The 12,828-nt window shown below is 42.2% G+C and overlaps 1 protein-coding gene and 1 long non-coding RNA gene across 17 annotated transcripts in view; one reads left to right on the top strand and one right to left on the bottom strand.

Annotated features, from left to right (window-relative positions):
* CACNA1C (calcium voltage-gated channel subunit alpha1 C) overlaps window positions 1-12,828 on the bottom strand; it is a 550,248-nt gene that overhangs the window by 12,258 nt on the left and 525,162 nt on the right. For 10 of the 16 annotated variants that reach the window (XM_060279995.1, XM_035127322.2, XM_035127323.2 and 7 more), the window contains 7 exons: window positions 11,366-11,467; window positions 10,594-10,721; window positions 6,547-6,681; window positions 5,315-5,667; window positions 2,941-2,973; window positions 753-884; window positions 322-419 (listed from right to left, as the gene is read on the bottom strand). In XM_060279995.1, coding sequence (XP_060135978.1) covers window positions 322-419; window positions 753-884; window positions 2,941-2,973; window positions 5,315-5,667; window positions 6,547-6,681; window positions 10,594-10,721; window positions 11,366-11,467 — 981 coding nt within the window. The remainder of the gene's footprint in view (window positions 1-321; window positions 420-752; window positions 885-2,940; window positions 2,974-5,314; window positions 5,668-6,546; window positions 6,682-10,593; window positions 10,722-11,365; window positions 11,468-12,828) is intronic. The other 6 variants (XM_035127327.2, XM_035127329.2, XM_035127337.2 and 3 more) reach the window with 1 other exon arrangement.
* Window positions 1-12,828, top strand: part of LOC118090939 (uncharacterized) — a 123,505-nt gene that overhangs the window by 24,861 nt on the left and 85,816 nt on the right. The window lies entirely within an intron of this gene.

Below are 12,828 nucleotides of genomic sequence, written 5' to 3'. Positions count from 1 at the left end.
ATTTTTAAAGGGTATTTTTGGGGGTAGTGAAATATTCTGTCATTATATACCTGTTATATACCTGTTGTATAAGTAGTACAGTTGAGAAAGGTTTACAACCCCATTTGCTATTTGAGAGAATTAGAACTATTCTGGTTTGAAAAATTTAAAACAGGCAGCCTAACAATTCCCACAGAATATTTTTTGTGTGTGCCAATGTTTTTCAAATTGGCTGAACCCTAGTACAGTACTCCCAACACACCCATGTAGTAAAAATGCTTGTGGTTAGAAAATCTGAAGAGATATCATTTCATGTTTGTCATATGAAGCTGGAATTATTACTTAGTGATGAGGAATGCAGGAACCCACTCTTTGGAGAGTATCTAATGCTGTTTTCAGGTGGAGTTAACTGTCTGTGTTCATCATCTTTACATGAGAGCCTGTAATGGAAAAGGACAAGTTAGCTTCAAATGAGAACATGGCTCCCATTTGAGGTATGAGTTGGTACAGTTTGGAAATATATTGTCCCATCCTGCAACACGTAGGATGATTTGTGCTATTAGGATTGGAAGCTAGGATCAGAGTCTAGGGTCAAACTGTGCTATGGTTGGATGGAGAAAAATGGCAGTGTAAGTATACTCTTAGCCTCACTCCCTTACTTGAAATAAATGGGAACTCAGGGATTTTTGCTTTATGAGTTTGGAGTTGCAGGATGCCCCACCCCCCAAAAACCCCCCAAAACCCCTACTTGGCTGCAATAGCAAAATACTCACATTTCAGTTGGTACCAGCTTTGGTTCACCACAGTACTCAATTTCTTCATTCAGTTGCTCATCATATTTCTCTTCTTCTTGACAAGTCTCCTCCTCACAAACAATAGCCACCTGACTGTCTCTGGAACAGGATCTAATGAATATAAGAGAATTAAGATTGCAGTGTTGTATCTTGGAGTTTATTTATTTGTATATTTGTGGTATATAAATATATTTATTTATATACAACTTCCTAAGTTCCCAAGTTACGGTTAAAAAAAGTTATCACTTTAGTGTGCTTTTGGGAAGTGACGCAAAAGTTCTATGCATCAAGAACATGAAGCCTAAAGAACATGCTTTTTGTCCCCACCCTCACTCATCTCAAAATTTCCATGTTAGTTCTGACACAGTTAAGGGCTATACGCAAGGACTGCATCACACTTTTCTCATAATTTATGTTTTGTGTGATTTCTTTGAATGGATGTGTTACAAAAGAATGCAAAAGGAATATGTGTTTCTACATTGCCTTCACTATTTCTATCTGTAGAAGCTTGGAGAAACAGACCTGAGATACAAACTGATTGATCAAGCAAATGTTTCTGTAGCTTATTCAGGGCTTATGTATGAACATATGACACTTTCCCCTGTTGATGCTACCGTGTTTCTCCAAAAATAAGACACCGTCTTATATTTATTTTTCCTCAAAAAAACCACGGTGGCTTATTTTCAGGGGATGTCTTATTTTTTTTTAAATTAAGTATGGTTAAACTGCCTATCACTATGACTTATTTTTGGGGTATGGCTTATTTTTGGGGTATGGCTTATTTTTTGGGTATGGCTTATTTTTGGGGGTATGGCTTATTTTTGGGGTATGGCTTATTTTCGGGGTATGGCTTATTTTCGGAGAACACAGCATACTGAGATATAACTGCTGAATAACTTGCCTATACAGCAAAGGTAAACTGTGATTGGTGTCCACAACCTATATTGATTACTTAAGTAGTTTCCTATTACTGTTACTTTACATTTATCAGTTATCAGTATTTAGTGGAAAAATAAAATCTTTCTATGTTAATGTGAAATAACAGCATTGTTCTGAACTCATCACCACTAAATCAGACTAGTAGACTAATCATTTCATACTTAACAATGCATTGAAAGAGCTGAAAAAACAGACTTTGGGGGACCAAATTATATGGTATGCTGGAGATTCATGATAGATCTCCCAGTTTTAAAAGAACAAAGAGACTTTAAATGAAGTCACAGGAGACCACAAATTTGTTCAGAGCAGTAGTGGGGCAGGAAGGATTAGTAATATTCCTATAATATTCCTACACTGTTTTGAATGCCCCCTCAGACCTACTACTATTTGCCTTGTGTGGTGTAAAGTATAGGTCACTATTTGTCTCCACAAGGCAAATTACAGCTCTCTCTCTCTCTGGGTGTGTATAATTTTATTCTAGAAAACAACACAGGTGAAAGGTCAAACATTTATTCCAGCTCTGGTGCCATTCTGAATTGATGAGATATCCACAACTACTATTCCGTATTTTTTAAAAGGAATTTAATTTGAATTTGCCTGCCTGTGAAATTGGCGAATCACAGACAGGCTTTGGGAAGCATCACTTGAGCGGCAGAGGCAACTGGAGACTGCCTGCAGTCTCCACTTGGGTTTGCTTCCCAGGGTTAAAAAGGGGGCACATCCTAATCCAGCACAGCATTCTGCTGGCTGCCACCAGGTGGACTGATTGAACTGATAATCACCCAATGCCCAGGCCAAAGTCCACTTAGATCTGTAATCAATAAAGTTGTGGCCTGTTTTGATCCAAGAACGTAGTCCTATATTCTTTCATGTTCACAAGACACCAGGCAGCAGATTCATTGCGCTTGAACATACAATCACATTTCAGTAATTTTTCAAAGAAAGTTGAAAGATCAGTCAGGGCTCTCCCACATAGTTTGTAGTTTGGCCTGAGCACTCAGAATTTGTTGCAAAATAACTTATAAGTGCTCTGCATAATACATCCAAATTAATTTATTGTAAGTATATGCCCTACATTACAACAAATTAATCAATTAGTTGTTCAGTGATGTGATCTCTTGCTCTCTCACTAGGTTTGCCAGTACTGAAAATAAATAGTTTATATTTAATATCAGTCTATAAAGTAACATATCCCAAGTATGTTAAGAGCACGAAGAGAAAGACCTACCGCCCCAGTGTTTCATAGTAATGTGTCCTAGTTCTTCAGGGAAGTATAGGAAGGAAAAGAAGATCAGATCAGGAATATAGATGGAAAGGAAAAATAAATAAAATAGATTTGGATTTCTTTTGGATTTGCAGGAAAACATAGAAAAATAGAACAATACTAGTTCTTGCAAAAGCACTTGTCTTGCAAAAGAAACTTGACTGCTCTGCTATGTTAGCAACACTTTCAAGCTCACTTTCCATCAATTCTAAGCAGAGGTATCAAATCATCTTTATAGTAGACGCTTAGGTGTTGTACTAATATTTTTCTACAACAACAACAACAACAACAACAACAACAATTTATTATTTATACCCTGCCCCTCTGGCTGGGTTTCCCTAGCCACTCTGGGCGGCTTCCAACCGAATATTAAAATACAATAATCTATTAAACATTAAAAGCTTCCCTAAACAGGGCTGCCTTCAGATGTCCTCTAAAAGTCTGGTAGTTATTTTTCTTTTTGACATCTGGTGGGAGGGCGTTCCACAGGGCGGGTGCCACTACCGAGAAGGCCCTCTGCCTGGTTCCCTGTAACTTGAATTCTCGCAGCGAGGGAACCGCCAAAAGGCCCTTGGCGCTGGACCTCAGTGTCCGGGCAGAATGATGGGGGTGGAGATGCTCCTTCAGGTATACTGGACCTAGGTCGTTTAGGGCTTCAAAGGTCAGCACCAACACTTTGAATTGTGCTCGGAAACGAACTGGGAGCCAATGTAGTTCTTTCAAGACGCTCCTTCAGTTATGTGGTCTCGGCGGCCACTCCCAGTCACCAGACTAGCTGCCGCATTCTGGATAATTTGTAGTTTCCAGGTCACCTTCAAAGGTAGCCCCACATAGAGTGCATTGCAGTAGTCCAAGTGAGAGATAACTAGAGCATGCACCACTCTGGCGAGACAGTCCGCGGGCCTCAGCCTGCGTACCAGATGGAGCTGATAAACAGCTGCCCTGGACACAGAATTGACCTGCGCCTCCATGGACAGCTGTGAGTCCAAAATGACTCCCAGGCTGTGCACCTGGTCCTTCAGGGGCACAGTTACCCCATTCAGGACCAGGGAGTCCTCCACACCTGCCCAGCTCCTGTCCCCCACAAACAGTACTTCTGTCTTGTCAGGATTCAACCTCAATCTGTTAGCCACCATCCAACCTCCAACCGCCTCCAGACACTCACACAGGACCTTCACTGGCTCTGATTTGAAAGAGAGGTAAAACTGGGTATCAGTTAAAAAGCATGGGGGAGAGGACAGAACCCTGAGGCACTCCACAAGTGAGAGCCCAAGGGTCTGAGCATTCATCCCCCACCACCACTTTCTGAACACGGCCCAGGAGGAAGGAGCGGAACCACTGTATGACAGTGCCCCCAGCTCCCAACCCCTCTAGACGGTCCAGAAGGATGTTATGGTCGATGGTGTCAAAAGCCGCTGAGAGATCCAGCAGAACTAGGAAACAGCTCTCACCTTTGTCCCTAGCTCGCCGGAGATCATCAACCAGTGTGATCAAGGCAGTTTTAGTCCCATGATTAGGCCTGAATCCCGACTGGAAGGGATCCAAATGGTCCGCTTCTTCCAGGTGTGCCTGGAGTTGTTCAGCAACCACTCGCTCAATCACCTTGCCCAAGAATGGAAGATTTGAGACTGGGCTATAGTTGGCCATATTGGCCGCATCTAAAGATGGTTTTTAAAGAAGCGGTTTAATATCCGCCTCTTTCAGCAGGTGTGGGAAGGCTCCTTCACAGAGAGAAGCATTCACCACCCCGCGAAGCCCATCGCCCAGCCCTTCCCGGCTAGCTTTTATAAGCCAGGATGGGCAAGGATCAAGGAGACAGGTGGTTGGTTTCACTCATCCAAGCAGCCTGTCCACATCCTCAGAAGTAACAGATTGAAATTGATCCCATGCAACTTGACTAGACAGGACTCTAGCACTCCCCTGCTCCCACGGTGGGGTCTACCTTTTCCTGAATCTGAACGACTTTATCTGCAAAAAACTTTGCAAAATCATTGCAGGAGATCATGTGGCCCATACTGGGCCCTGATGGAGCAGGTGGTTACGCTAAATTGCGAACCACCTGAAAAAGTCTCTTCCTTCTGCTAGACAATAATGTTCATTTCATCTGTATTTGAGAAACACAAACACTCTCAAGTGTTGTTCCCTATGGTTATTATTTCATTCCCTGGATTATATATTAGGCTGAGACACTTCTCATAACTAATTCCTGTGTGGCTCTTCACATATATGGATGGCCTACAAATGTGCAAAGAGCAAAGGAAGAGGGAAGAATGCAAAAAAATATATATCCCTATATTTATAGAAAATAATAGAACTGCTGCTACAGTTTACTCTTTACCTTCTGCAGCCAAGCTTCCAAGGAACTTCTGGGATCCGTGCAGTGGGTGATAGAGGGGTGCCGTGGCCTTCCACAGTACTGACAGTGCTGGGGTAGCTTGGTGGGCTGGGGAAGCGACTCAAAGCAGTGTTGTTGGCATTGTTGATGTTAGCATTGGAGCCAGATGATGAGTAGCTGCTTGGAGTGAAAGTGGAATCCACAAGCTTCTCATGGGATGGGGATTCAGTGTCTCCCTGATTGCTGCTAGATTTATTGATGTGCAAGGGGCGCTGAGTGGTGAATGTCTGAGGGAATGAACTTCTGCCATCACTTTGGTAGTAGCCGACATGATTTCCAAACAAGCCACCTGCTCTCTGTGAGCAAAATCAAAAACATATTCTTAATGAGTGGTTCAAATAGACACTTCTAATGTGTTTATTTTATGCATGAGTGCAGTATTGTTTGAAGTGAGTCATTTTCACCAATATTTCAAGCAGGACATGAAGGGAACCACTCTCCCATTTATGATTCTCAGCAGCTGGTGTTCAGAGGCATACTGCCCCTGGCAGTGGAGGTAGAATATAAGCTTTCATGGCTAATAGTTATTGATAGCTTAATTCTCCATGAATTTGTTTAATCCCATTTTAAGGCTGTCCCAAGATGTACCACAAAGCCCTGGCCGACTTCTGGAACATCCAAATGGCTCGTGCTGTTGACATGCTATCCTCCCAAAAGAGCAGAGCTAGTCATCAAACCAGGTGCCTTTTAACAGCCACTGAGAAGACTTCCTTCACTGATATATCTCCTGAAGCATTACTATATCAGGGCACATTCTCTTCAGGGCAGTGGCAACTTATGCCGGCTTTATAGGGTCCCTAAGGCTATATACATTAAGCAAGACAAATTTTAAGCCTCCATAGTTAACTGCCATCTAAGGAGAGAAGTGAATGAGGTTTCATCTGGTTGACATCAAATCTAGGGAGAGAAAGAAGTGCAGACAAGCTGCTCCCTAGTACATTGTTAAACATAAAGAGGGAATCCACCCTGTAACCAACCAACTTTAATTATTGATCTGACAGAATCAGGGGACATTGCTTCCTGTTGGATATAACAGATATGCTTATTTGATTATTATTTTTAATGGTCAGTTAACATCTTTCAAATTCCAAAATTAGTTAACATTTTTGTGATTTGATATGTTAGAATATAATATCATTCCATAGGCCAATGGAGGTTTTTAGAAAAGTACTTACTCTGAAAATATCATCTTCAGAGGCAGCAGAAACAGCTTCTTTCATGGCCTTGTCTAATTCTTCTTCAGCTGTTAAGTCTCCAGAGATTGCCCGTCGAATTTCTGGTCCAATGTCATGTAATGTGCGCAAACCAGCCTGTAAAATAGTATGATTCAGCACATCAGTAGGTTAGAGAAAAAATAGTGACACTTAATTGGAACTGGGCACCTAAGAGCTACTGAGTCTCAATGAAATGGGATGTTGTAGTGGTGGGGTGACCAGCCTCATATAACCAATGGACTTAAGTCTAATTAATGCATGAAGGAGTTAATGCCATAGAGTAAGCTGTCCTGTCAGGCTTAGCTATGTCACTTCCCCTTACCTTAGGAGGAAATAAGCCTATTGTTTGACCCATTCTAGCTCAGAAACTCAGTAGGTTTGAGCTGTAGCTCCAGCTCAGCCACATGTCTCTCACCAGCTACTCTTGAGGTCCTATACCAAAAATCTATATCAAAAATCCAACATGGAACTTAAATTTTGACCTAGTTATTTCTCCTTAGTAAATAAGACATGTGGAGAAAATGCCCTAAATTTTGCTTGAATGAACCAGGCACAACCACCTACCAGTACAAAAGCACACACCAAGTTCTGTCTGGCAGCAACATCAAAAAATATCAGTTCCTCAGATAGGCACTTCTCCATATTCCCAGGAGATCACTACCAACTTCCCCAACTTCCCTAAAGGTGTTTGCAGATGTGACCTGTGCTCTGGCTGAAAAAGTGCCAGCTGTCACTCAACTCAATATGGAAAGGAAAACCTTAAAACATGGACTGTGCCCATATAGGTTTTTGCCACTCATATCGGGATCCTTCACACCAGGGTCTCTTGTCCCTCATCAACCATCATAACACACTGCAACTGGCATCTACACTGCATTGTTCATTAGAACAGAAGCCTTTTTTGTAAGTCACATAATTAGGTTAGATAGCTTTGAACCAACAAGTTCCTGTTATTTTCAATATTCTGTTTTATCTGTTTGCCCTCTTTCTTTGTTATTCTTAACTAGCGGTTGTGCACTTGTTGCTCCACTTGCTTGCTCCACTGCCACTTCCTCCACATTATACCCCTAGAGTATCCCCTTCCCACCCCATGCTACTACAGGTAGCAACCATTTTGTGTGAGTGACCCGCTCCTGGAGGAGCCTGAAGGAGGTTACCATGCACATGGTCTGTGCGAGCAGGGTGGACAAACGGAGGAGGGAGGGGAAAGGAGAGGGAGGGAAATAGGTGCAAATGGAGGGTACAGAATGGAAGACAAAAACATATTCTGTTAATGTGGAATCCTCTGCTGGGGGAGGCGCCTGAGAATAAGTGGGATACTGAGTCCGTAGCTCTTTTGCCATGGTTATGCAGATGCTGGCGCTCACTCACAGAAGTTCCTCATTGCCTACCCAGAGCAGAAATGCCTATCTTTTGCCATGCTAAGCTTGTTCCCATCCTGCTTTTCAAAAGGAAGAGGCAGGGTTGTAGAATTTATTGGATCAACGTTTCAATTCATGCTTAGCCATATCCATACATTGGTACCTTGGGTTATGTACCCGATTTGTTCCGGGGTGTGGTTCGTAACCTGAAAAGTACATAACTCGAACAAACATGAAAGCGCACTTCTGCGCATAACGCTTCTGTGCATGCGCAGACTACGTGCGCCGCTTCTGCGCAGACCGTGATGGGGGGGGGCGCGAAAAAATACTTCCAGGTTTGCAGAGTTCGCAACTCAAAAGTACGTAATCCAAAGCAAACGTAACCCAAGGTATGACTGTATATCACGGGTGTCAAACACAAGGCCCGGGGGCCAAATCCGGCCCGCCAGACCTCGTCATGTGGCCCGCCGAGCGCCCCAGCCAGCGGGACCCAGCAGTGGGACCTTGCTGCTGAAGCGCCGCGCCAACAAAGCGCTGACAAACAGCTGGGGCCGGGGAAATGCTTTTTGCCCCTGGGTCCCTTCGCGCTCTTTTCTGGCGCTGAATCAAGGCGGCGACCCCCCCTCCCTTTCTTTCTTCCTCTCTCTCGTTCTTATTCTTTCTTTCCCTCTCCTTCCTTCCTTCTTTATCTCTGTCTTCTCTCCCTCTTTCTTTTTTTCCTTCTTTATTCCTTCTTTCCTACTCTTCTTTCTCTCACCTCTTTCCTTCCTCTCTCCCTCCTGCTCCCTCTTTTCTTCCTTCCTTCCTTCCTTCCTTCCTTCCTTCCTTCCTTCCTTCCTTCCTTCCTTCCTTCCCAACTTTCTTCCTCTCCCTCATTCTTATTCCTTCTTTCCCTCTACTTCCTTCCTTCTTTCTCCCTTTCCGTCTTCTCTCCCTCTTTCTTTTTCTTTCCTTCTTTATTCTCTTCCTTATTTCCTACTCTTCTTTCTCTCCCCTCTTTCCTTCCTTCCTTCCTCTCTCCCTCCCACTCCCTCTTTTCTTTCTTCCTTCCTTCCTTCTTTCCTTCCTTCCTTCCTCCCCTCCCCTCCCTCTCCTCAGAAACATAGGATGCTGCTTTATACTTCTGGCCCTTAAACCCTGGAACCAGGAGAGCAGCTTCAGTGAGTCAACCTCAGCCAGTCCCTTTGGTGAAGGGTGGTGGCTCACTGGCAGAACATCTGTCCTGCATGCAGAAGGACCCCAGCATCTCCAGGTACTAGTAGCTCTGCAAAGGTCCTGCATGAAACCCTAGCGAGCCTCCACCACCCAGTGCAGTTACCAAAAATCATTTTTCAATAAATTGTACAACATTTGAATATCTACTTGCCATTATTCTGACTATGTTTCTGCTTTCAGAGCTAGTTATTACTTACATTATTACAAAAAACAGTAATAATTGAATGCAGTGACAATAATTTATGATAATAAAGAGTGGACACATAGTCCTACAGATACAACCGGCCCTTTGAGGGTGACCAAACTGCTGATGCGGCCCCCGATGAATTTGAGTTTGACACCCCTGCTGTATATACTAGATTTGTGCATTATGTAGTTTGGAAGAAATAGAAACCCAAGTTCGAGTTCTTCATCTGGCAGCAAGGGCCAGGACAGTGTCCCTTTAGAAGCAATTTATCTGACCTCCCAGATTTCACCTAACCTGGGGCTTATAGCGGTTAATAGGGAGTGTGGTAGCAGCAACCAGACAGTTTGGGATGCAACTGGCCTACATTGCAAAGGTGTTGTGCAAGGAAGGGCATAAGTAGCCTCTTCTTGCCTCTCCTTTCCATTGCTAGAAACAAGTTTCAGTTTTCACTTTTAAGCAAAAACTGGCAAACTACATGACTGCAGAAGCTTATTCTAATATTGGAGTAGATAAAGGTAAAAAATATAAAAGACCCCTGGATGGTTAAGTCCAGTCAAAGGCGACTATGGGGTGCAGTGCTCATCTTGCTTTTCAGGCTGAGAGAGCAGCATTTGCTTTTCGGGTCATGTGGCCAGCATGACTAAATCACTACTGGTGCACGGAGGACTGTGAAAAGTGCCAGAGCATACAGAAACACTGTTTACTTTTCCACCACAGCAGCACCTATTTATCTACTTGCACGGGTATGCTTTCAAACTGCTAGGCTGGCAGAAGCTGGGACAAAGCAACAGGAGCTCACCCCGTTGTGCTCATTCGAACCGCCGACCTTCTGATCGGCAAGCCCAAGAGGCTCAGTGGTTTAGACCACAGCGCCACCCGCTCCCTATTGTAGTACAGACAGATAAATGGGAGTGTGTATTAAGGTATCATGGAAATGAAAAGCCTGTGAAAAATTGAAGCTTGTTCTGCAGGAGCTGAGCACAATCAATAAAAAGTACACAAAAGGATACCTGGCATAGCCATGTCTTGCAGGGGTAAAAAGCTGGTGGTAAAAAGCTGGCATTCAATGGTGATTTAGTCAGAACACATTTAAAATTAGGTCTGGGACTCATCAAATAGGATGTTGTACCTCCCCAATTTTCCCACAGTTTGAGATTCGTTGGTTTCTATCTTTGGTGGAAGGACTATGGAAATGGTGGATGTGGTGGATCAGTATCATAATATTAGGCAATATCTGTTTCTTACCTGGAGGGAAAGAGCATTCCTCTGTGAAGGTTTGCCAACAAGGCCCTGTTCTTTGCGTTTCTTGAATTTTCGGAAATACTCTTGAATCAGGAATGTAGCATAAAACTTTCCAACTGTTACCTCATCATCTATGTTTAAAAGCATAGAAGAAGCTGAAAACAATTATATTTATTTGTTGCTTTCTCATTCACCAGTGCATAGTTATCTACTGGTGGTAATATCCAGCCAGGCAAAAAGTTATTCTCATATACTGTAAAGAGAAGCTAGGTTTCTCTATTCTAAGTAATTCCAGAGCATGTTACAGAGTATTCCCCCCCCCCATGTTTAACATGTAAGCAGAATAGAAAGAGGAACAAATAATGGTAGGTAGAAAGGGAGATTGTATACATATCAGTGTACTATTTAAGTTTATAACTGATACCAATAGGGAGTATGGTAGCTTTACATATATCTTATCCTAAAATGCACATCAGTTTGTCATGTGTATCTAAATGCCTTACATAGTGATCTTCTTTTGTTTCTAAAAGTAGTAAGAAAAATACATTTTTTCAATAAAGTTGTCTATATCTGTTTGGCTGCTCTCAATTGTTTTGTCATTTTTTCTGTTAATGCAGATTTCTACTCACTAATACTCATGCACCAGAGGTTCAGCTTGTCATTTCCAGTTCTTGGCTATTACTTGTCTAGCCATCGCCTTCATAAATAATATTTCTTTGCAAGAAAAAAAATTGATTTGTCCTTCAGTATTAAATACAGAAAAAGGTGTGCTCACCACCTGCTGGGGGCACAACCTGATCCAACAGCTTCATGCTGGTACGCTTCCAAATCTTTTTAATTATTGCACGCAGCTCTTCATTTGCTTGCTCCAAGTTACCTGCCAGAAGAAATAGTAGTCTGAGAAGTAATTTTAAGACAAGTCTCTCAGAAACATCTTTGATTCTAGCAAATACAATCAAGCCTGTACAAAAAATGAAGGAAAAAAACTTTTTGCTGGCTTTTATGACCTGCATAGCATGGTGTGAGAGACTGCATGTGGATAAAGCAGAAGGGCACGTATATTTTTTTATTGGTGAACATACAAGATGTACATAATATTATATGCAGTTATAAAACAATATATAACCATATATTGCAAAGCTTGCAGTATTAATTGCAAAAGCAAAGCTTACAGAACACAAGCACTGTTGCTTAAATCTACCTTAAAGGCCCCTGACCATCAGGTCCAACATGGTAAAAGTGAATTGTGTCATTTCAGTACTGAATAAAGAAACTCTATTTATAAATAAATACATATTTTGCTGTCTCCCTTCTCTTATTGTTATCATATTAGTCAGTTTGACTGACTAAGCCATATCCGATACCTTCAGACACCACTAATCAATGAAAGCAGGGTTGTCTTTTTCTACTGCTGCTATTGAAAGGTGAGTTACCATTTTCACATTTTCACCTATCATTTTGTAAATCCAAACAGAATAAATAACAGGTCAAATGGAAGGTCAGTACCTATGATTTTATTGATTTCTACCATAACAGAGTCCAAACGGCTTAAAGTTAGGGGAGGACAAAAAAGATGATACAGGCAACACCACACTCGCGTGAGTTCAAGTCACATGTGACTGCACACACACGTACACACGTACACACACACACACACACACACACACTGTTTTTGGTACCAAAAGGGGGCGGAACAGGCTGGAATGGGGGGGGGGAGATTGTGGCAGGGAAATCTCCACTTGCATGCATCCTAGGAAGGAATCCCCAACTCCTTTCTTCAGATTAGGGATAGATTTGACTGAAACGGTGTAGTATTAAATACCACCTACTCACTGACTTACAAATGTTCTCCCTTCTGGTTATGCACAGAGCAGATTTTGGGATCTGCACTCATAAAAAACTCCCAAATCTTCTGTGGGATTATCTTTTCAAAATCAGGTTTCCATGTTGCTTGATACAAATTATCACAGCCACCCAACTCTGCTGCAAGCCTGTCCATTTTATCATAAAAAAATACTTTTGAGTAAACAATACATATGTGCTAAGAAATACTCCTCTCTCTTCGCAGAAACTTTGAGAGAGGAGTATGCCTTAGCACATATGTATTGTTTCCTCAAAAGTATTTGTTTTTCTGGGAAATGATTTATAATGAATTGAAAAAAATGTTCAAAATGTCTTTTGTTAAAAAACCAGAAGGTTTCTTAATAGGATTAATAGGAGCTGAACTACCTTTGAAGC

This window comes from Zootoca vivipara, chromosome 10 (assembly GCF_963506605.1).
Source record: "Zootoca vivipara chromosome 10, rZooViv1.1, whole genome shotgun sequence".
Classification (NCBI taxonomy): Eukaryota; Metazoa; Chordata; class Lepidosauria; order Squamata; family Lacertidae; genus Zootoca; species Zootoca vivipara.
Note: the sequence above shows the minus strand (reverse complement) of the source record. Positions and strands in the feature narration are given on the sequence as shown.